This window comes from Diabrotica virgifera, chromosome 10, assembly GCF_917563875.1.
Source record: "Diabrotica virgifera virgifera chromosome 10, PGI_DIABVI_V3a".
In the NCBI taxonomy this organism is placed as follows: Eukaryota; Metazoa; Arthropoda; class Insecta; order Coleoptera; family Chrysomelidae; genus Diabrotica; species Diabrotica virgifera.
In genome coordinates, this window is record NC_065452.1 from 153,589,850 (window position 1) to 153,616,262 (window position 26,413).

The following is a 26,413-nucleotide window of genomic DNA, read 5'->3' on the forward strand; positions in this document are numbered from 1 at the left end:
GATTTGATGGTGGTATTATAGGTTTTTTGGGTCGCTGAATCTAATGGAAGTGGTCTGGAAGCCCAAATGTGGTGCGTTTAATTGTTATTAGCAAATTATGGTAAAATTAGGTGTTTTTTTCAGGAATTATTAGAAGCCCTGTAAATAAATTGATAGTGTTAAGGTCTTCTCTGGTGTATTTTTGGTCACTGAATCGAATGCGACTAGTCGCGATTACTCAAAATATGTTCTTATTTTGTTAATAACAAAATAATTGTTTATTCGCCGAAAAGCTCGAAATGCGCTATCTACAGCAAGTTTGTAGTCTTTTTCATAGTATTTTTATACGCTAAATCGATTTCCACTAGTCTTGATAGCTTAAACCTCGTTCTGACTTTGTTATTAATAAATTATTGCAAAAATAACGGTTTACAGTACGTTTACTCACGATTTTTGCTCTATATTTTAAAAAACCACTTGGAATGACATGAAATTTGGCATGCACGTAGCTAACATGTCAAACAAAACAAGTGATATTGTGCCGATGTCTACTTTTACCCTGGGGGTGAGTTTCACTCCTTTTCGGGGGTGAAAAAGAAACCTTTAAACTAAGTCTGGAAGTGGACAAACTGCCATCTTCTATACAGTTTTTTCACAAGTCAATACTTTCCGAGTTATTTGGTTTTTTTTATTGAAAAATGAACATATTCACTCGCAAATAACTCGAAAAGTATTGACTTAGTGAAAATACTCTATAGAAAAAAAGTTGCTTAGAATTAATAAGTTTATCCAATTCCGGACTTATTTTAAAGGTTTATTTTTTCACCCCCGACACGGGGTGAAACGCACCCCCAGGGTAAAGCACACATCGGCACAATATCACTTGTTTTGTTTGACATGTTAGCTACGTGCATGCCAAGTTCATGTCATTCCAAGTGGTTTTTTAAAATATAGAGCAAAAACCGTGAGTAAACGTACTATAAACCGTTATTTTTGCAATAATTTATTAATAACAAAGTCAGAATGTGGTTTAACCTATCACGACTAGTGACAATCGATTTAGCGTATAAAAATACTATGAAAAAGACTACAAACTTGCTGTAGATAACGCATTTCGAGCTTTTCGGCTAATAAACAATTATTTTGTTATTAACAAAATAAGAACACATTTTAAGTAATCGCGACTAGCCGCATTCGATCCAGCAACCAAAAATACACCAGAGAAGACCTTAACACTATCAATTTATTTACAGGGCTTCTAATAATTGCTGTTACCATATTTTACCATAATTTGTTAATTACAATTAAACGCATCGAATTTGGACTTCCACACCACTTCCATTGGATTCAGCGACCCAAAAAACCTATAATACCACCATCAAATCGCGGCGAGCTAAAAGTGCCCACGGGACTCCCTACGTTGAGACTAGACTATTTGAACGGAAGTCTATTACTATAATTATTGACGTCTTCTTAGTGTTGGCGACTTTCAGCATCATCATTTTCTCTTCAATCCATAGTGGGTCTTGGCCTGTTCTAGCATCAGCGTCCATTTCTTCCTATCCTTCGACTTGGTTTTCCAATTTCATACTTTTACACCCGCAAGTCGTTTTCCACCTAGTCCTTCAATCATACTCTGGGCCTGTCTCTTCCACTCACTCCATCCAGACTTTGGTTTTAAATGTGTTTCGATAGCTCCATCTTGTTCATTCTCTCTAAGTGCACTTCTTATAATTTAGTCGCTACTCAAAATTTTCTATCCATCTTTCTAGTATCTGTTCCTGATCAAGAATGTTCTCTCCTGTTTTGTTTCTAGCTACGTATAATTTAGGTTTGCGTTAATTTCTGATCTGTTTAACCTTCATATAGAATTTTTGCGTTTCCATTTGTGTATTATACTTCTCTAGTTCTTTTGGTTTTCTAGTTGTGATTCTAGTTTCTAGTTCTTTTGGTATCTTGGTTTTCTATATGCGCTTTCTTATTTCGTTATAGTATTCGTTGTTCGTCTCGTCTTAGCTTCCTATGCTCTTCCTGTATCATCATCATGGCATTTACACTCCTAGCGGAGTGATTGCCGCCCTCTTTGGGCTCTTCTGATTTATTTTTCGGGGTGAATCAGTCCGCATTAACATTTTGGTTGACTTGGCATTTTCTACAATTTTTCTCCATTCGTTCCTGTTTGTACTTATGGTTACCCATTCTCTAACTCCAATCTTCTTAAGGTCCTCGACTATCCGGTTCTTCCGTTTGGTTTTGGGTCTTCCTCGTGGTCTGCCTAATACAGGTCTCCATTTGGTAATTTTCTTGATAACGGCTTCTGGATTTCTCCTTGCTATATGTCCCATCCATTTGAGTTTGTGTGCCTTGATACATCTGATGATGTCTCCTTTCAAAAGTTCTCTTACTTCGTGGTTTATCAGTTTCCTAAATTCATTATTACTTAAATTTAGTGGGCCTGCTATCCTCCGAATTATTTTCCTCTCTCTGTGTCAGACACATTACTTCAGCAGAATATGTGATTACTGGTCTAATTGCTGCTCTGTAAATTTTCAGTTTAGTATTCTGAGTAAGCTTCTTATCTTTGAGGAAGTTGTTGTATTTACAGTAGGTTCGGTTTCCTGCCTGGATTCTTTCATTGATTACTATGCTTCTTTCATTAGTTCCATTAACTGAGACACCAAGATACTTAAAGTGTTCTACCTTTTCAAACTCATATTCACCAATTTTTAAACTTGTCATATTAACTGGATTTTTTCTTGAGCATAGTAGGTATTTTGATTTGTTTTGATTTATTGCTAAGCCCTTTTGGATGCTTCCTTACATATCTTCGTAAATTCTTCCTTTAAACTGGTTAGGTTTCTGCTAATTAATGTTATGTCGTCAGCATACGCCACAAGTTGCGATGTCAGTGTTGCTCTTCCTATATTATTATACTCTTTTTATTTTAGCGATTTTCCTTCATTTGTTATGCATTTTGCTAACATTTGCTTCTTTTTCTAGTACGCATTTCATTTGGTTTATTTTGTGTTTTGAAAATATATACGTAAAAACATCTGCATTATAAGAATACAAGGGTTGATAATAGTGTATAAGCATTAGATAATATGTCTGGATTTTAGTTTTTGTGATCTACTGCAACTGGTCAACTAAAAACATTTCTTATAAGGTAGTTAAAAATGAGAACCAGCCATGTGGGAACCCTGCTTAAAATATACTCGGGCACTACTGTCTACCACATTTCACCTGTTCGTAGGAGAAAAAATGAAGAAAGATGACGCTGGCGGTATTGGTAAAATCGTGTTTGGTTTAATTTCAGACATTCGGCGCGGTCTTTCTTCAACCTCGTCGCCTGCCTCAACATCATCTCCATCTGTAACGCACACACACATACGGACTTATTACTATTTATAGTATCATCAACATAGCTGCCCGAAGTTTCCGCGTATCATCAACGATAATGAACTACTCAAATGGCCACACGTTTTGGGCGCTCAGCCGACGAGGAGAACAAAAATTTACTTTGCCAATTCGACGGCTGAGTGACCAAACACACACAGTTCGGACAGCGGGGCACTGACTTAGGTCAGTGCCTCGCTGCCCGGAACACACATTTTTAGGACACAAGTCTAAAGTCAAGTAATAAGTAAATTAAGTCATTAATAGGGAGAAAAACTCTTCTAGCTATCCCTAAAATCAGGTGGCTGAACCACATGAAGTAATACAGAGGATATCTCATTACTCAGAGCATCCAAAGTAACGTTCAGTACAACGCCTCCCCTTTTTTTATGTATTGCGATGGGGAGCGGTGGTGGTATAGCTTGGGTGTCAGATAGGTACCACTCTATTACGCACCCACTGTGTGTAGCTGTGTGTGTCCATGTTGCATCATTGGTATAGTTCAGAAACTTTTATGAATACTTAAATGTGCACAAAAGACTTGGTTCAAATTTTAGCTCTCATTTTACAAAATATCTATTTTTACAGATATGCTAAATCGTCGAATATTTAGGTTTTTTACATATCATTAGTTTATCTGTAAATGGGCAATAAATGTTACTAATTCGCAAGAAAATATCCACTGTACCTATTTTATTTTACATAAATATAAAAGAGATGAGTCTATAATTCATAATATTTATAAATTTTACAAAAATAAGTTTAGGTAGCTACGAAATGTTTCAAAAAGAATCCACTAAATTTTTTAATAGTTTTAGACACCAAACACATAGTATTTAAAAAAGATACCAACTAATAAACAATTATGACTCTTCTCAAACCCTTCTGTTAGACAAATCTGTCAAGTGCCACGATTTTTTAAGACATTTTCATTCATAATTTTTTGTTTTTCAAAATTACATCATTTTGACATAACATTTAACAAATTTTAATTTTTTTTATAAAGAAAATGATGCTCTTATCTGACGTCCCTAAGACCCACCATTTTCGAGAAAAATCGTTCTCAGGGGACTTCACACAAGGAGCATTATTTTTTTTTATAAAAAATTGAAAATTTATTAAATTATGTCATATTGATCAAATTTTGAGAGACAAAAAATATTCTTATAAATTAGAAAGTAATATTAAATATTATGTATATATGCAAATAAACCACAATTAATTTTAAAAATTAAAATTTTAATTAACTAATATTTGACTTTCCGCTTTCCTGTCCGGAAATCGTTTTATTTAAAAAAATGTGCGAAAATATCACAAAAAAGTTGTTATGCGGATTAGGTTTTTCAAAACTGACGAGTGAGTTACTTGGTCTCGATCTTGTAGCCCATGGCTGCTTTTAATTAAAAAAAATCTGAGGATGGTGAGAGGAAAATTAGGAGATAAGGCGCTCATCGAAAACACTAGATCCATCTTCAGTAGAAAGGGGGAAGACCTACAACGTCTCTGCTGGTACAAAACTAAGAATGCTGCGATGCTACGTCTTCTCTGTCCTTTCTAATGATGTTAAATCATGGACCTTGAAAGAACACATGTGCAGAAAATTGGAAATATTAGAGATGTGGCTATATCGGAAGCATTTGAGACGTGGGATTGACCAAGTGACAAATGACGAGGTCTTCTGAAGAATGAAGAAGAACCGAGAGGTACTGATCATCATCAAATCCAGAATACCAACATGAATACGGATATGCCCTCGTTTAAGCAATTCTGCAAGGAAAAATATTTAAAAGCAGAGGTCCACGAAGAAGAAGAGGAACAACCTGATTAAAAAACCTCAGAACCATATTCGACACATCTGATGTTGAATAAGGTTCATAATATAGAGTACTATGCAAACAGAAACTGGAGAAAAGCACACAGTCAAAAGCAAATAATGCTAGTAAAGAGGAACACTCAAAGCTATCAGCTATCAAAGCTCTAAAAGAAGATGAGTTCATAACAATATTATTAGCTGACAAGTTAATATCAGGAGAAAATTTAAAAATTAGTCACAAATGTACCTTACACAAAACTTAAAAAGGATTCAACCAAATCACTGGAAAACCAAATATAATTATGTAATATTATAATATGTATATTATTTTATAAAATACTGCACAAATTTAAGGAATACCTAGACTACCAAAGGACACTAAGAAATTCACAAATAAAATGTACCACAACCAGAATATTAAATATACTACATATAAGAATAAAAGGTCGGAGACATATCATTTACATTTATGTATAATAGATATCTATAAGTACAACAGACAATACATAAAAATATACAATATACAGAGAGGATCTAAATTATGGAATAAATTCATTTTCTCTAAAATGGACGACTTTGGAGAAAAATCCTGAAATAGGTCGATTTTTATTTTTAAATTACAATTGTTTGGCATATATATTTTTCTCTAAAGTCGTCCATTTTAGAGAAAATTAATTTATTCCATAATTTAGATCATCTCTGTATATGTAAACACACAATACATAAACTCATAATAAACAAACAAATAATTCCTAAACAAACAAAATAATCCGAACTTGACATCTTAAGGGCACAAACGCTACCCTCAGATTTGTTCAACTAAAAGCATGGCTATTGCCTACAAGATCGAAGCAAGTAAGTCAACCGCCAGTTTTAAAATAATAATTATAACCAAAGAACTTATTGGCTATACTTTTCGCACAATTTTTTAAAATGATCTTCTTTGAAATCGATTTCCGGAATGAAAATCGGAACGTTAAACACCAGTTAAAAATGTAATTTTTATTAACATCAATTGTGGCTTAATACCCTATAAATTTTCATGTCAATTCCCTATTGAATTTTCTGTTATGGTCTTCTGATGTACTCATGGTTTGAAAAACTTGGGTACCGCTTAGACCAGTTATGCTGAGGTAAAATACTGTTTATATTTAGAATAATTTTAAACTCACTAGATGAGGCAACAGGTCGTAAACTAGGCCCACTGGATGATAGATCGTTATTTGAATATTCACACGATTCGATTGATTAGGGACAGGGTCTGGTCAAATGCCAACCCTCGGGAGAAATGTCGGGAGATAAACACGCTTTCAGAATATATTTGGATTATTCAATACATTGGTTTTCTTTGAGTAATAATCACGGACATACAGTTTTTTCTCGCTATTGAGTACACGTATTAGAAAGAAATGGGGAAAAAGGTCCTGTGAAGCACTATATATATAGTCCAGGGGCCAGGGATTTTTTATAAACATTTGATTTGTTTCACGATTATAATTCGTAAACTAACAAATATAAATTATTTTTATACAGAGAAATTTGTTTCTTTAAAAAACCCTACAAAATGATGTTTGGTAAACATTGATCCAGTAATTAGAACCGATAATATTGCAAAATTAGTGCAAAAACGTTTGCAAAATTACGGCATTTAGGTGATTTTTCACTTGTTACTTGGTTACTATGAGAGTATAGGCAAGGCCATAAATTACAGTACGATTTAATTATTAACTGAAATTAATATATTTATTTTATTTTGTTATTAGTTGAGCTTTAAAGCTGGTAGTTTTTCATTTAATTTTAGCTATTATAAAGTTATTTTAGACTCCAGCCCTGGACCTTATTTATAAAAGTATCGATAAATTTCAGCTCCGAATTGAAACGTGTTTTTGTTAGTTTACTCCCAAATTTAAAAAACATGTTTGTAATAAGAGTGAAGTTAAAGTGGTTACTAAGTGCAGAAGAGAAAAAATTGTAAGTACAATTTTCATTTCGGCCATATCAAACCATTTAAAATATATTGTTAAAAATTAACCAAACAGAAAATCCATTTTTATTTAAAATAAAAACGCCGACAAACCAGCTTAATTACCTTAGGTGAGGAGCGGCTCTAGACAATTCCATCAATAAAGAAAACAAAAATTAAAAATGGATAGCAATTTCTTATACAGCAATCAATAAACCATTATCAACACCGATCGCTTCTTCCACATCTTCAACATTAACCTACTCCAATGCCGTAACCAACTTTAACCTCCCGTCCAGAGAACAAGCATGGTCTAAATTGCTCTAAATGTAATACCACAGGGCATAAAGACGAAAACTGCACTACTGAATCAATTAATATACAAAATATTAACCATGTATCTAAATCAATGAATGCAAATATCAAAAATCCATTACATCAGAGACTTCCACTGCCCATCAATCCACTGCTCCTCCTACCTCTACAACCAGCCCACCACCAAATACCTCCCCAAACCCACAAAACCTATCCGAATCACTATCTAATACTACCAACATATTAGCATATACTTCTGTCAAAAGACAAATTTCAACATTTCTTGAAATAATAGAGTCAGAAAATCAAAAAATAATACTTCCTGCTCCAAAGGAACCTGCACCTAAAAGAATAAAAAAGTATTGAACATCGAAACCTCAATGAAACCTATCTTCTTCTTCTTCAAGTCCGTCTCCTATCGGAGGTTGGAAATCATCACAGCTATTCTTACCTTACTGGCGGCTGCCCTAAATAGGTCGATGGAACTGCAGCCGAACCATTCCCTCAGATTTCTTAACCAAGATATTCTGCGCCTACCGATACTTCTCTTACCCCTGATTTTACCCTGAATGATCAGTCTCAGCAGCGAGTATTTGTCACCTCTCATAACATGGCCAAAGTATTCAAGCTTTCTTCTTTTAACAGTAAGTACAACTTCACATCCTTTTCCGATCCGACGTAAAATTTCGGCATTCGTCACGTGGTCCACCCAAGATACACGTAGCATTCTACGGTAACACCACATCTCAAAAGCTTCAATGTTTTTAATGCTGCCCATCTTGATGGTCCATGACTCAACTCCGTATAATAAAGTGGAGAAGATATAACACCGCAGCATACGCACTCTCAGATCAAGATTTATGTCACGACTACAGAGAAATATTTTCATCTTGTTAAATGCTGATCTAGCTATTTCTATTCTTGATAGAGCTTTCTATTCTAGCTATGAAACCTATAGAAGCCTTTTTATTGTCAGCTACTACTCCTTACCCCCTAGAACACACAGAACTTTGTGACTATATCACAAATGCTATAGCCTGAAAACCTAGCAAAGGATTATATAAATGAATTGCAAATGGTACACGCAAACGCAAACGACCGACGCCTTACAACATTTCAAGGATCTTAAAAAAGATAAACGGAACAGACAACTCTTCTATTACTGAGGAAAAAAGCGACTGTAACCCTATTCGATAAAGACTCCAGTTTAGACACACACGACTTACCCACTGCTACATAATCTCCAAAGAACCACCACCAATGTGTCAAAGATGCCAAACACCTCTCACAGTTAACCATATAATAATAGAATGTCCAGAGTACACTTCAGCGAAGGCGATATTCAAGATACTCAACAGCTTGAAAGAAGCACTGGTTACAAAATTCAACGAAGTTCTGTCTTTTATATGTATATGTATATGTAATTAGTTCCGTATGTAAGCGGCTTAATGAGTGGTACGACACCATTAAAACAAAGATAAAACTAGTCAATACCAATATAAAGGCAGTATTAACACAAAGCCAAATATGTTTTGTATTAAATAGGTACAGTGGACAATAATTCTGCATTTAGAAGGTTCATTATCACAGTAGTCCAGTCGAGATCTATGCAAAAATAGCACAAGTTGGGTGTAGTGAGTCAAACCTTAGAATTTTGCAGAAATGTACCCAGAAGATTGTTTATTACTAAAATTTGAATATCTATGCTACAGATAAAAAAATGTGAAACATTCAGGCAGAAAATTAGAGCGAAAAATGGCCCTTGAAAAGTATCATTAATTTGTAAGATAAAAATGGATAAATGTCAAAATTTTCGTTATTAAATTTCTTATTTAAAATGGGCTGTACAAATAGAGAACAAAATTTTTCCAGTGCGTAGAAATAAAGATTCGCGTAAAAAATTGTATGGAAATTTTTAAAAATTTGAAAATTTTGTATGAGAAATTTTTGCATAATAATTTTGCAATCCAGCTATTACCACAAAACTCGAGAACTTTCGAAACTTTGCTGCGTAGAAAAATTGCGTAGAACTTAATACATAAAATCTTTGGTATATTGGAAACGTATATCGAAAACATTTTCAAGTTTGTTTTTGCATAATAATTCTGTAATCCCGCTATATCCACAAAAAGTATATTGGTAATTTTTTACGTATAAAAAGGTAAACAAAATTTTAAAATCACTTTGAAAGATTAAAATCGGTTGATTAGATGAGCCTGGGGATTTTTAAAAGGGGCTAAAAAAGTCGTATTTTTTATTTATCCACAATGGCTTGTACGATCATTTTGTGCGAATTTTCATTTCTACGCACTAAATTTATTTTATTTAACTATATAAGCAGTCTTTTATAGGAAATTTAATTGCGATTTGATATATTCGGGATAAAAGGTTGAATGTAAACTAAGAGTTTGTATGTAAAGCTATTTTTATCCAAAACTTTTTCTAAATGTTCCACAACTTTTCGAGCTGCAACATAAAAAAATTAATCGAAAAGACTGATATGTTTTGTACACACTTATGACAACTGAAAGAATGGGAACAGAAAAATGTTATTGAAGTGTGTAAAATGTTTTAAATTCCTAACTCAGCGTTTTTGGCTTACAAAGCCATTTTCAGAGCTATGGTCAAAGGTTTAAAAAGCTATAATCAAAGGTTTAACTAAAAAGCGAGAGGAATCCCATTTGAATTGCAAAAAATTCCTTATTTAATTTTTTTTTATAAAAAAACTTTGGTTGGAGGTTGAATATTTTAATATATATGTAGGTAAAAATTGTAAAAAACAAAAATCATCCAGGACAGCAAATGGAAGTTTCGCAAAAACACGTTACAATAATTTTTGATCATGGTAAGGTTAAAAAATCTACCATCTCAACCGGCAGAATGAAGGCAGAAAGAATGGCATCCTGTTTCACTCAGCTGTCAGTTCATTCTGCTTTCGTTCTGCCGGTTGAGATGGTAGGTTTTTTTAACCTTGATCAAATTTTACCCTGATCAAAAATTTTTTAACGTGCTTTTTTGTGAAGGTTTTATGTGCTGCCCTGGATATTTTTGCCTTTTACAATTATTATTACCTACATAAGTTTTACATAAAATAATACATAAGGAATTTTTTGCAATTCAAATGGGATCCCTCTGTCTTTTTAGTGGTACTTTAAACCTTTGAACGTAGCTCTGGTGATGGCTTTGTAAGCCGAAAGCACTCAGCTAGGAAATTAAAAAACTTAACATACTTCAAAAATACTTTTCTTTTCTTATTCTTTCAGATAAAACAATATACTTTTAAACCGCGTTATTCTTACCGAGATATTTTTACAACAATCTAAGGTCTAATTCACTACACAGCTCTCGTCTGGGCTATAATTTAGGTATATTTTATTTTATTATTTACCAAAATTAAGGAAATTATTACAAGTAGCGTGGCCTTTAATCCTGAATTATGTTTCTACCATAAAATAGACACCGCACATATTTTATGAAAATAATGTCGTTCAAATGCAATACAATTTACATGAATAGATTCGTCTCGAATCATTTCATATTATTGCGCCAACTCTAGATTTTGATTAATAACGGCGTAAATTGTAATGAAAGTTTATGGAAATCACATTTTTAAAGTCCATAAAACTGTCATTGTAAATACCATTAGTCTATGTAGTAGCTATTGAAAGCAGCTTAACCCTTAACGACTGTCCAAAATATACCTACTTTATAATATATAAGATAAGAGTAAGGCTCTGACTTAATACCTGCAAAAATATTTATAAACTGCCTATTCAAAAAATCCCTTTTCTCTCTCTAACTTAGTACGTGCCATTTGATTTTACATTTATTTATATCAATTTACGCCGTTATTAACCAACATTTCGAGTTGGCGCAAAGATATGAAATTATTGTAATTTCGAAAGGAATTATTTCATGTAAATTTTATTGCATTTGAGTGACATTACATTGTCCATAAGATATGTGCGGTCTTCTTTAAGTTTTTATCTGTAAAATAAGAAGCAATACATAACAGTCGACTTCAGCAGCTATGTTCTGTTCCAAGGGGCCTACCTGTTCTTATGTGAAAATATAAAGAAGGCACTGCCTTTTGGAATAGGGCGTATTTTCTTAACAATGGTGACCTCGGACAATCGTCTAGGTCTTGCCGTCTCTTTTGTTACGACTTCTGCCTCATCGTCGTCCACTTCTTCTACATCCTCCTCTAAAAATAATGGTTATTTTCTCGCTCTAATATTCATTTATATCTGAATACACCTTAGAATACCTTAGAAAATTTTAAAAGTACATCAAGTAATTTTTTTATACTTTCTAGCTAGTTACAAAATGACCATTACGAAAGGGAAATAAGGCAAAAATATAGCATGTTCGGGATACTTGAGCAGCCATGTTGCAAATGGGTTTTTTGGGTACTATATACCTAATACATTATAAATACAAAATGCCCGTCACAGTTTGGACGAGAAATTTAGTTATTCACAAATAAGGGTCAAAAATGAGAGTTTTTCGTTTAAATCGCTACAGGTAAAAATAGGGTAATTAAATATCTTACTTATAATATTTTTCTTTTAGTAGATGAGTCAAGGTTTAAAATAGCGCTTTTTGAATTTTGGTCCGATCATTTGTTCCTTTGAATATTGCAGAATAAAACTAAAATTTCGAAAATAAAAAATGTGCTATAACTTTTGCGATAATGAATTTAAGTCTTTCATATTGCATGAGAAAAGTTGAGTCAAACAGTCTATACAATGCACAAAAATTTCTAAAACGATTCGTCAATTAATTTAAATTTTATTCAATTTGTTTTTCCTAAAGAGCTTTTTTTTGCAATGTTATTGTTCAGAAAAGAATAATGATAGAGCAATTCTGTGGAAACAACATGAAAGAAGAATAGTCATATTTTCAACGCATTTAAAAAAATAATTAAAAAGTCATTTTTATCACCCCGAAAACATTTTACTAAAATAGAGTCATTTTTGGCTTATAAACAATTTGAATAACTTTGTTAATATTGACTGTAGGCTAAAACTACACTGGGATTTGAAAAACTGGTATTTTTATACGAATTTTCAAAGAAAAACATTTCGCCTAGGTTAATTACGGTCAAAGTTAGCCACTTTTTTTTTATTGCCGACTATTTTGTTTATAATAATTAAGCAACCTAACTAGAGCTATTTTGAAGTTGAAGGTACAGTGGAACCTCGATTATCCGTCAGGGCACCGGACCAAGGGTATGACGGATAATCGAAAAGGCGGTTAACAGAACATTAACTGAATTATGGTGACACGCAGATATTGACAGTAATTATTGTGCTGTACGTTTTTATTTTCGGCTTGCGATTCTAAAAATAAAACTCTAAAAGCACGGTATCATTTATCATTACCTATTTAAATTGGGATTTAATCCAGAGCCCTGATTTACATAAAAAAATGCTCAAACAAAATGAGTTGATGACTAAATTTTTACTTATGTGGTCAATATAACTTATGTATGGATCCTGACGGTTAACAGAGGTGACGGTTAATAGAGAGACGGATAATCGAGGTTCCACTGTATATAGTTTATGTGTAAAAGTTTGAGTAAACTTTGAACCTCAACAGAGTGGTTAATAAAGTTTTAAAAATGGCGTCCTAACGGAATGGATTCGTGGTCGGTGGAGGGGAATTATTAAAATCCGTGCACTCAAAAAATTATGAGTACAGTAAAACCTCGATATAACGGACCAATCGGGGGACGGGTTATCCGTTAAAGCCGAAAGTCCGTTATACAAAAATACGTTTAAAACGAATCAAAAAACTTTTTTTAAAGTTTTGTTGGCACTTTTGAAGTTTGCTCTTTTTATACTATTATTAGAAATATGTCCGCATTATGCTATAATAAAAATTTTATTGAAATTCTTTGTAAAATACAGAGACGTTTTAATTTTTTTCACATTTGAGCGGATTTTTTTGTCCGTTATATCCGAAGTCCGTTAAATAGAGGTCCGTTATATCGAGGTTTTACTGTATATAAAAAAAACTATATAAAAAACTGATTTTTCAAACATATGTTGCGATTAATATCGCCGGAGCTTGTTGATAGATTTTGATCATAATTTTTTTAATTTGTATGTACTCGTAGTCTTATAGAGTACGTTATGTACACACATCTCCACCTAACATTACAAAATGTTAGGGGGAACTCCATTTATCACTCAGGGATATGAAAAATAGATTACGACCGATTTTAAGACCTACCGAATATACATGTATAATTTTATAAAAATCGGTCAAGCGGTCTCAGAGGAGTATGGAAACTAACACTGTGATAGGAGAATTTTATAGATATAAATATAAATATATAGACGGCTATTAACAAATAGGGGTTGGCGATAGAAAAGTGAAAATTAAGGGTTGTATGTATTTTTTATTCTATATCATATAAAATTAAGGTAGAAAATTTTGTCAAAAAAAATAAAAAAAAATGTCAGGAGGGCAACTACCCTTATAACTTATGGGTATAAAAAATAGATTAAAACCTATTTTTCGTCCTATAGGATATACGTGTAAAATTTCATAAAAATCGGCCACGCCGTTTCGAAGTAGTATGGTAACTAACACTGGTACAGAAGAATTTGATGTATATAGAAGTAACTGTGAATTAAATAATAAAAGTGGCTAACTTTGACCCTAATTAACCTAGGCAAAAAGTTTATTTCTGAAAATTCGTGTAAAAATACCAGCTTTTAAAATCCTAAAGTAGATTTACTCTATAGTCAATATTAACAAAGCTATTCAAATTGTTTATAAGCCAAAAATGACTCTATTTTACTAAACTGTTTTCGGAGTGATAAAAACGACTTTTTAATGATTTTTTTCAATACTTTGAAAAAATAACTATTTTTCCTGCATGTGGTTTTCACAGAATTGAAATATTATTATTTTCTGAACAATAACGTTGCGAAAAAAAAGCTCTTTGCGATAAACGAATTGAATAAAATTTAAACTAATTGACTAATCGTCTTAAAATTTTTTGTGCAATTTACGGAATGTTTGACTCAAATTTTAGTGCAATATAAAAGTCTTAAGGCCATTTTCGCAAAAGTTATAGCACGTTTTTTATTTTTGAAATTTTAGTCTTATTTTGCAATTTTCGAAGCAAAAAATGATCGGACCAAAATTCAAAAACTGCCATTTTAAACCTTTGCTCATCTACTAAAAGATAAATGCTCTAAATAAGATATTTAATTACCCTATTTTTACCTGTAGCGATTTAAACGAAAAAATGCCATTTTTGACCCTTATTTGTTAATAACGTTTCTCGTCCGAACTGTGACGGGCATTTTTGTATTTATAATGTATTAGGTATGTAGTACTCAAAAAATCCATTTGCAACCTGGCTGTTCAAGTGTCCCGACAAAAAGCTTATTTCTATGGACTACATGTCTATGTAACAGGTGAATTAGTCATCACATAAAGAAATAGGAAATCATTAAAAAGATACGAAAACTCAACTAAAGATAAAGATACAAAAATGTAAAAGGAAAAATTGATTTGACAACAGCAAATAAATACATAAAACAAGTATAAAGAAGTGAATGCTTCAATTACAGAAACAAACAGAAAATTTAATCAAAACAAAAAATAAGAATAGAGACTTATACAGGCTGTTTTGGTAAAGAATGACCTTAGATTTCTGAGTTTAAAATAGGTCGATTTAAACTAACTTACCTTGGTACGAAAGTTGATAATAACCGAAATACAGGGTGTCCACGTTTAACTTTTATTTTATTTATTTTTGAATAGTTTCTGACAGACATGAGCTAACAACACGAAATTTGGTATGCGAGGGTTTTTTGGGAAGAGAAATCTAAATTCGCCACCAAAAGTGATGTATAATCCAGAGGTGGTCACATAATATGTCTTTCAGCGCTCATTTAATACGTTCAATTTTTTTATCCCCTAATCTACATACTGTTTGAATCAAAATTTTTATTCTCTTAATATTTTTACTTAAAAAATATATACTACATTTATTTCGCTAAACTTAACCGTTTTCGAAAAAAAAAACGCATTTTAAATCTTCGACGCAAGATAATTGTTTGCGTTATATCATGGTAATTACACCCGAAGAATAAACTTAAAGCCATAATAATTTCCAAAAATGTATCGCAAATTTCTTCTAATGGAATTTGAGATGCAATAACATAAATATAGGGGTTTAGGTATATACAGGGTGGTTCATCTTATCCGCCTCGGTGTCTGTACGGAAAACCACTTGATATTTTAAAAAAAAATTTTCACAGAAATATACAGGGCTATTAATACTACAATCTAAAAATGATATGAATTATACAGGGTGCTCCAAAAAAGAGTAGTATATCAAAGTTATATTTTTTCTTATGGAATGACCTATATCTGATGACATTATTGAATTGACCTTAAAAAATAAGCTATACTTTCATAAGAGTTCCCTATACCTAAATACAGGGTGTTTTGATTTATTTCGATTTTTATAAAAATGTAAGGTTTTAGAAAAATATTAATATCTACGAATTTAAGAATCAGTAACAAATTCCTTTTTGGATCCTAATAATAGACTATTTAGCATACTTAAACTAATGCTTACTGCAACAAAGTTTCTTACAGGGTGGTCAGAATATGAGATTGTTCTATTAACAAATTCAAGCTGTAATAACTTACTTATTTTAAATGGAACACCCTGTATCTTACTAGTCTATCGCGTAGACAATTTACTTAGCTTTTAATTTTTATTAGGGTTTCCTATAACTATCCTTTTACAGGATGGTCAAAATATTAGATTGTTCTATTAACAAATTCAAGCCGTAATAACTTACTTATTTTAAATGGAACACCCTGTATCTTACTGGTCTATCGCGTAGAAAATTTATTTAGATTTCAATTCTTATTAGGGTTTCCTATACCTAACTCCCTCCATTTTTTAAATATTTAAAGATTTCCTAATTTGTAAGCTGTAAAAATTAGAATTAAGTACCTATATGTCGTGGTTATGTACAAAACATCACCAACACCGGCAATATACTTAGACAAGATACTGTCATTAATAAAATTTTCATTGTTGTCATGTAATTACACAGTGTTGTATTATTTTAGTTGATTTTGGCCTACAATGTGACATTGAATAATATGTTTATAATAAACTGCATTCCCTATATTAGATGCCGTATCCTGGAAGATATTTAAATTATATTTCATTCCGTATAAATATTTTCCATATCTTAAACCAACGGTTATTACGTAAATTTAAGAACGTCCCTTTTTGTTTGAATCTTTGAATCGCAATTTCAAACAATTAAATGCAATGGCTACTATGACGAAAACGAGCCTATTGTACAAAAATATGTAAAAATGGGTATTTACAGAATAACATGGGAATTTATATTTACAGAATAACATGTGTATTGAGAATGTTTACATGGAATTGAAGAGATTTTAAATATGATATTAAATCCACTATAAAGAATAGAAGATCGAGTATGTCATTTAAAATAAGAACACTCTGTGTGATTAAATGATAAAAATGTGAATTTTATTAACGAAAGTATCTTGACTAAGATAGTTAAGTATATTGCCGGTGTTGGTGATGTGTTGTATATAACCACGACAAGGTACTTAATTCTAATTTTTTAAGCTTACAAATTAGGAAATCTTTAAATATTTGAAAAATGAAGGGAGATAGGTATAGAAAACCCTAATAAGAATTGAAAGCTAAGTAAATTTTCTACGCGATAGACTAGTAAGATACAGGGTGTTCCATTTAAAATAAGTAAATTATTACAGCTTGAATCTGTTAATAGAATAATCTAATATTTTGACCACCCTGTAAAAAGATAGGTATAGGAAACCCTAGTAAAAATGAAAGCTAGCTAAATTTTCTACGCGATAGACTAGTAAGATATAGGGTGTTCTATTTAAAATAAGTAAGTTATTACAGCCTGAATTTGTTAATAGAACAATCTCATATTTTGACCACCCTGTAAAAAATTTTGTTGCAGTAGGCATTTGGTTAAGTAAACTAAATAGTCTAATATTAAGACCCAAGAAAGAATTTGTTACTCATTCTTAAATTCGTAGATATTTATTTTTTTTTTAAACCTTACGTTTTCATAAAAATCGAAATAAATCAAAACACCCTCTATTTAGGTATAGGGAACCCTTATGAAAGTATAGCTTATTTTTTAAGGCCAATTCAGTAATGTCATCAGATATAGGGCATTCCATAACAAAAAATATAACTTTGATATACCACTCTTTTTTTGGAGCAGCCTGTATAATTCACATTATTTTTAGATTGTAGTATTAAAGGCCCTTTATATTTCTGTAAAGAAATTTTTTCCAAATATCAAGTGTTTTTCCTTACAGAGACCGATGAATACAGAGCGAATAAGATGAACCACCCTGTATGGTTTAGATGTAAACCAGGACATCTATGTTTGCTTCCTAAATTATAACAAGGCATTCGATACGGTGAAACATAATCCATTAATAAAACTACTGAGAATAAAGAACATCGACACACGGGATATAAGAATAATAAATAATCTGTATTATGAACAAGAAGCTGTCATAAGAATAAATAATTTAAACACCAATAAAATAAAAATCAAAATAGGCGCTAGACAGGGCTGTGTCTTGTCGCCATCACTGTTTAATGCATACTCAGAAGAAATATTCAAAAAAAGCATTAGAAGATGAAGTAGCAGTCATAAAAATAAATAACAATAAAACACTGAAAACGTTTGTTTTCTATACTTCCACAAAATTTATTATAACTAAGTGACTACAGCTGTTTCGGCGGAGTGCCTTTCTCAAGTGATACAGTTTACAATGTGTTTGCCTTTTTAAGTCTTCAACTGAAGAGGTTGAGGAGTGGGGAGCTGTTTGTCTCGAGTTGGTCATTCAGAATTATATCTGTATTTTTCAGTTTATTAATTTCCATAGATTCTAAAAAAGATAGCTTAAGGCCTTTATTTTTTTATAAGCTATCTTTTTTAGAATCTATGGAAATTAATAAACTGAAAAATACAGATATAATTCTGAATGACCAACTCGAGACAAACAGCTCCCCACTCCTCAACCTCTTCAGTTGAAGACTTAAAAAGGCAAACACATTGTAAACTGTATCACTTGAGAAAGGCACTCCGCCGAAACAGCTGTAGTCACTTAGTTATAATAAATTTTGTGGAAGTATAGAAAACAAACGTTTTCAGTGTTTTATTGTTAGATAAAATGAACTTCCATCAAGTAACGGTCGAATCCATCAATTATAAAAATAAATGGCCTACCCATATGTGAAATTAGATACGCCGATGACACAATAGTAATAGCAGAAACTATTACAGATCTACAAAGAATTTTAGATAAGGTTGTTGCAACGAGTGAAGAATTTGGTCTGTCACTAAACATAAAGAAAACGAAATTCATGGTTATATCAAAAAAAATATTAGAAACATCAATCTACACGTAAATAATAAGACGATAGAACGAGTTCAGAATTATAACTATTTAGGGACAAACATTGGGGAAACAAACGATTATACCAAAGAAATCCGAATTAGAATAGAAAAGGCTAGAAAAGCATTCACTAATATGAAACAAATATTATGTAGTAGAGACCTCAGCCTAAATGTTAGAAAGCGAGTACTAAAATGTTATGTATTTTCTGTTCTTTTGTATGGTGTGGAGACATGGACTTTCAATAAACAATGCCTCAATAGATTGGAAACATTTGAGATGTGGACGTATCGAAGAATGCTGAGAATCTCCTGGACAGACAGAATAACCAATGAGGAAGTACTAAGGAGAATACAGAACAGCAGGGAGATACTGGATTCCATCAAAATAAGAAAACTTTAATACTTGGGTCATATAACACGTGGTGACAGATATGAACTCTAAAATTAATTATGCAGGGAAAGATTCAAGGAAGGCGCAGCATAGGTAGGAGAAAAATGTCCTGGATGAGAAATCTCAGAGAATGGTTTGGATGCAGCTCAACTAAACTCTTTCGGGCTGTAGTGTCAAAAATGGGAATAGCAATGATGGTTGCCAACCTTCGTCGTGGAGAGCACGTAAAGAAGAAGAACAAAAATATGAGAGCTTGCACAATTATTATGGTTTTAAGTTTATTTTTCGGGTGTAACTACAATGATATTATGCAAAAAATTATGTTGCATTGCAGATTTAAAATGCGTTTATTTCGAAAACGACTAAGTTTAGCAAGATCAATGTAGTATATCTTTTTTAAGTAAAAACATTAAGAGAATAAAAATTTATGTTCAAAAAGTATGTAGAGTGGGGGATAAAAAAAGTGATCGTATTAAATGAGCGCTGAAAGACGTATGTGGCGCTCTCTGGGTAATACATCATTTTTGGTAGCGAATTTAGATTTCTCATCCCAAAAAACCGCCGATTACTAAATTTCGTGTTGTTATTCAATGCCTGTCAGGAAATATTTAAGAATAAATAAAACAATAGTTTAAGTTTGACACCCTGTATTTCGGTTATTATCAACTTTCGTACTAAGGTAAGTTAGCTTAAATCGACCTATTTTAAGCTCAGGAATCTAAGGTTAAGCTATGGCCCATTATTTACCAAACACCCTGTATAATAGCATTGAAGACAAACAGTATACTGTTACTGATTATTTTTTTTAATTCATATATTCTTTTAAATTTTAAGGCTAAAATCGCACATAAAAATTAATATTTTTGAGGCCAGAAGTTCCTAAATTCAAGTAAAAGTATTGTTCTAAGGTCCTGAGAATTTGGGTTTATTTAATTTAAAAGCATTGTTTTTTAATTGTTAATTGTATGCTTAGAATAACACATGTCCTCGTGCTAAAAATAAGACTGTTAAAATATTGAAAATTCAAAACCACATTGTTCTTCATGTATTCCGTGCCTTACTAGGTTCTTCCTTCTAATGTTTTTCTAGCATTTCGACTCTTTCTATTTTGAGTTTAATATTTTCTTTCATTACCTTCGAGGTCGAGGCAACGATCGTCAAGGAAAAATACAAAGGAGAGGATCTCTTGATCCCGCGTATACCGAAGATTCCAACAGACTTACATTTGATTTTAAGCGTGTGCAATTTCCCGTGTTTTATGGCGTTTGCAATGACGATAAAAAAATTGTAAGGGCAATCGTTGGAAATTTGTGGAATTAACTTGAAATTTCCATGTTTCACACGTGGAAAATTATTCGCGGGTCAGACAATTTTCACAGCGAAAATAAAATACTGAACATCAATTATTATTTTGTAGTTCTATAATTTCATAAATGATATTTTCTCTAATATTATAGCATATTTCAATATTGTCAAACGTCCCTGAAATGATTATTATTATTTAATCATTATTATTTAATGAAATATATAATATATATATTGAAATTTATTGTTAGCACTGGCCATTAGCCATGAAAGTTTTAATGCTATTTGGAATTTTCATATTATTAGCTCAATTATAAACCTATTAAAAAGGTTTAATGTAGATAATAAAATCACAATATAATATATATAATAATAGTATAATGCAAGAACACGCTCAAATAAATTATGTTGCACATGTCGAATATTATATTTATTTGTCCTTGGCCTTTGAAAATAGTAACCCTCAAAAAATCAAATTCACCTGAATCAACCTGATAATAGCAGAATTAAAATGGACACTAACGACGACAGAAACATAATAGTCGAGGCATTGAAGGATTGAAGTGTCGATTTTTTTGCAGTAAGACGGATTTTAATGCGGATTGGTGCATTGGATTCGTGAGAATATCAGGAAATTTTGTGAACTAATGTAATGAATAAGAAATCTCAAATTGCATTTGTGCATAAGAAAAATGCATTTCAAAAATGCATTTCGGTAAATAGTGGGAAAAATTGACTCAATTTTAATACTCGGGGGTTTTTGGGGTCGCTGAAAACGAATATGAGGTCGGCGAGAGTGTGCAAACTATCTGGTGCCTGCAGGGGGTGTAATAAACGTCTTCCTCTGGAGTATTTTGGTAATTTATCATATAATTACTTTAAACTCGTTACTCGGGGGTTTTTGGGGTAATCTATTTTCTTCGATGTAACTATAGTGATCGAAAAGGCTGGTATTTTTATTATAAATAAACATAAATTTTTATTATTATAATATATTTATGGTTAAAAAAGTTCATTATACAAAATTTATCGTAATTTATCTTTAAAATTCATTTTCTTCATCATTATCATCTTCTTCTTCATTATTGCCTTCCTCTCTCGAGTCCACCGCAATATTTGTGCAATCAGAGCCTTCATAATTTTTGCAGGCTAAATTACAAACTAACCCATGCTTCCTGCACCCGCATAAGTTGCCGCAGTCTGACTTACAACTACAAAATATTAAATTTAAAATGTATGGAGGACCAGGTGGCTGAGTCATTCTAACTGAAATTAGTACATTATTTTGTAATTCCCATCCCCAATCGGTTGGGTTCATGTTACTGTCCTCTCCATGCAGCCAAATTTGTGTTTGTAAATATAACCTTTTTAAATGCTGGGTAAATGCATCAACAGATGAAAGAATTTTTTCAATGACAATCTTTTTATTTTTGGCAATAGCCATTAAGTACATTCTGTATCTAGTAATTTTCTCTCAAGGCAAAATCACATCATTCACTTGCGCCTTAATTCAAACTGCTTTAAATGATATGAAATTAGAATTTAGTCGTTGCGATATTTATTTTCAGCGACCCCAAAGACCCCCGAGTAACAAGTTTGGGCCAATTATTTAAAAAATTACCATAATAGTCCAGAGAAAGACGTTTATTACACCTGCTGCAGGCACCAGGTAGTTTGAACACTCTCGCTGACCTCATATTCGTTTTCAGCGACCCCAAAAAGCTCCCGAGTAATGAGTTTAAGCCAATTATATGATAAATTACCACAATACTCCAGAGGAAGACGTTTATTACACCCGCTGCAGGCACCAGGTAGTTTGTACACTCTCTTTGACCTCATATTCGTTTTCAGCGACCCCAAAAACCCCCGAGTAAGAAAGTTTAGTCAATTTTTCCCACTATTTACCGAAATGCATTTTTGAAATGCATTTTTCTTATGCACAAATGCAATTTGAGATTTCTTATTCATTACATTAGTTCACAAAGTTTCCTGGCATTCTCACGAATCCAACGCACCAAACTGCATTAAAATCTGTCTTACTGCGCCAAAAATCGACAGTAAGGCCTATTTTTGTGCTTCAATGCCTCGACTATAAGAGAAATAATGGAAAATGTCATAACCAGAGAACTAGAAGTAAAAGTGAAATTAAGGAATGGTACAAAAGAATGGGGAGAATCTCTGCAGTATAGAAACGGAAACAATGATTGAAAAAATGGAGATATTGAAAAACAAGAGCAAGATAAAAACCACAGTTTACATAAAAAGTGACCTAATGATGAAATAAAAAGGAATACAGAAACAAATAAGCGGAGTAATGAAAGAAGAAAGAGAAAAAGGAAAAATGGCAAGAATGGAATACAATAAGTCAACAGTAGATGGTAGAGAATGGAAATGGTATGAAGAGAAGGAGCAGCTATACAATATAAAAAAGAGGAAGCTGCACAACGCGGTCAAAAAACTAATAATAGACAACAAGAAAAATGGTAAGCGACATGGCTAAAAATAAGGATGATGATATTGGCGAAAGAAAAACAAGATAGCAGAAAAGGAAAGCAACAAATTTAAAAGTGGATTGAAAGTGGGTAAATGGAATGTAAGAGAGACCTACAGGACGGAACGTTAAGAAACTTGGATGAAATACATGAGAAATATAGAATCGAAATAATGGCCTTACAAGAAACCAAGCAAATGGGAAGTGAGATAGAGAAAGTTGGAAAAAGGTACTCTTTTTAAAAACGACGGGCCAAATAGATACCTGGGGATGCGGTTTATGGTGTCATAGAGAGTAAGCCGAGTAGTATTTTTCAAGCAATATCAGAAAGACTGTGTTATTTAAGATTGCGCGGGAAATACAGAAAAATCAGCATAACTAACCTATATGCTCCTGTAAAAGAGAAAGGCATGGAAATAAGAAATGAGTTCTACATATGAACAACTGGGTGAGCTAATTGAAAAAGTACGAAAATATGACATAAAAATATTTGTGGACGATATGAATGCGAAAGTAGGAAGAGAAGATATTTATATGAATATAACGGGAGTAAAAGCCTGCGAAAGTAATGACAATGGAAAAAACTATTGAATGGAACATAACCTTAAGATAGCATGTACACAATTTGATCATAAAGATGTTCATAAAATAAAATGTATCTCTCCTAATGGGAAAACGAGAAACCAATTAGACCATGTTCTTATTGAAAGGAAACACAATAGATCCGTTACTGATTGAGTTACAACAGAGAGACTTCTTGTCAACAGACTTATTTAAGCTAGTACTAGAAAATATAATTAGAGGAGCCGATATCCAGACAAGCAGCACGATTCTGAACAAAAGACAACAGTGAATACGTTTTGCAGATGACTTGTTGTTTCTGACACGTTCAAGAATAAAACTTCGAAAAAATTTTCACAAAATTTAAAGAAGACGACAGAAAAAATCAAATTCATTTTTAAAAATTTGAAACCATTTTTACCAAAATTATAAAGGAACAGCGCCGACAATGCTAGTTAGTTTCTTCTTCTTCTTATATTAGGCCTCTTGACCTGTTCTTAACCGATTTTGAGCTTGTATTCGTAGCTGTGATGTTGACTACCAGCTATCTCACCACCTTTTAAAGGACTTTCCTATTGGTCTCTTGCCAGTTGGCTTTGAATCTCTGGCTATATACGGTTATTCTCTCGCTGTCCATTCTCGTCACATGCTGATTCCACTCTCGTCTTCTCTGTCGTCCCCAACGTACTACATCTTGTATGTTACATAATAAATAGTTAGTTTTTAGGTGATATTTATTTTACATAGTGCAAGAATATCTGTATTTTGAGTTGGTTGGGATTAAAGTTAGTAGTAGGAATTTTACTAAGGCTTGGATTAGGCAATGAGTTTGGAAATTGTAGGAATGGTACACAGAAGAATATTTTGGCATGCGATGTGATACAGAATATAAATAATATTATGTAGTATTTTTTTTATATTACTAGTTCCAGTTCATCTGATTTCATTCAGAATATTTATTTTACGAGTATCTATACTTGTCTTGCGCGGCTTATTATCAGCGCATAATTAACAATTTAAAATGATGTTATAAAGTTAAATATACCCAAATTCCTCAGAAGTTTATAAAAAACTATTTCTACTTAAATTTAGGCTTTTCCTGACCTCAAAAATAATAATTTTTATATGTGTTATTTAACTTGAGTGAATATTGAATAATGACAAAAAATACAACGGAAGACTTGAAGTTCCTGAATTTCAATTTTATAAAAAATATAAGTACTTATGCAAGAAAATATGGACGCAAGAAACTATGTAAGAAAATATAGAGAAAAGCGGAAACTATATTTAAAGACAATGTTGCAATTTTATACTACAAATCAAACGGTCCAGGAAGTATAGGATGATCCAAAAAAATAATATGAAATAATGAAGAACAAAAAGATAAGAAACTACCGAATGAGGAAAGATAAAGCTGATTTAAGACCAACAACAAATGTAGGTTGTGACGTTAGTGTGAGGAAGTCCAAGTACGCATTTGTCGTAAGAGATAAGGAAAGAATTGTTAAGGTATATGTTGGGGCATAGATAAGACCGTACTTTAAACAAATTTTCAAATTTACAGGCGACCCATATTGACATGGTGGAACAAACTTATTTTCTTTTTTAATGGAACACCCTGTATACTTGTACATTTTGAACTCCCAGCGATGTTATTATTATTTTAATATAATGATTTGCAATGCTACCTATACGAGATAGCATTGCAAAACTGCAATATTATAATATTAACAAATTAAGGATCAGTATAAATTATTATGTATTTTTTTATAAAATAATTTTTGATTTAATATTTTCATGGCCAACCTACTAAAATTTCACCTAATTGTTGTTACAATTAATGTTTGGCTCAAAGAATGACGAATAACTTACAAATTAAAGCAGTCACGTATAGAGAATGCTTAAGAAATAGTAAAGTACCATTAAATAGCATTTTATGACAACACTAAAATACAGGGTGTTTCATTTAAAAAAATTCAGAAAATACTCGTTCCAAATTTAGACCAACCCTGTATACAACAATTAAATATATCGATATGTAAACAATTTTTGACGATAGTAGACTATATTAAAAATCGTTTGAATATGAACAGATTTTTTAATGTCAAATCTCTCCAATTTTATGGGGTGTAATATTGCTACGAAATTAATAAAAAAACGTAATTATATTCTAAACTATCTCGTATAGCATTGCAAAACCTTATATTAGAAAAAAAAAAACGATAACATCGAGGAGAGTTCAAAAATTCAAAAATTAAAAAAAAAACGATAACATCGTGGAAAATGTAAAAATATACAGGGTGTTACATAAAAAAAGATAAGTTTGTTCCAATCTGTCAATATGGGTGACTCTGTCTATTTTTAAAGTACGGTCCTATTTATGCCCTAACTTTTACCTTAAATATATTTTTCGTATCTCTTATGACAAATGAGAAATTTTGCTTCCTCGCACTAAATGCCGCACACAGTATGCACCGAATCGTAAAATGATGAATATATAGCAGGAGTAGTTAATTATTTGCTAGGCTGTTGAATTTTTTATAGACATATGTGAGACAAAGGCACCACATATGTTTATCTAAAATATTAGATGACATCATCACTCCCATATAGATGACATAACGAATAAAAATCGGCAAGTTATCCAGTTGCGAAATGAGATTATTTCGCAACTGGGTTATTTCGTTTGCACCACTGATCAAATAGCAACTGATTAGAGAAA

The 26,413-nt window shown here is 32.1% G+C and overlaps 1 protein-coding gene across 13 annotated transcripts in view; it reads right to left on the reverse strand.

Moving 5' to 3' along the window:
• LOC114325428 (muscle calcium channel subunit alpha-1) overlaps window positions 1-26,413 on the reverse strand; it is a 759,065-nt gene that overhangs the window by 217,432 nt on the left and 515,220 nt on the right. For 11 of the 13 annotated variants that reach the window (XM_050663510.1, XM_050663509.1, XM_050663506.1 and 8 more), the window contains exon 16: window positions 11,520-11,670. In XM_050663510.1, the coding sequence (XP_050519467.1) occupies window positions 11,520-11,670 (151 nt within the window). Of the gene's footprint in view, window positions 1-3,222; window positions 3,350-11,519; window positions 11,671-26,413 lie in introns of all 13 variants that reach the window. The other 2 variants (XM_050663508.1, XM_050663507.1) reach the window with 1 other exon arrangement.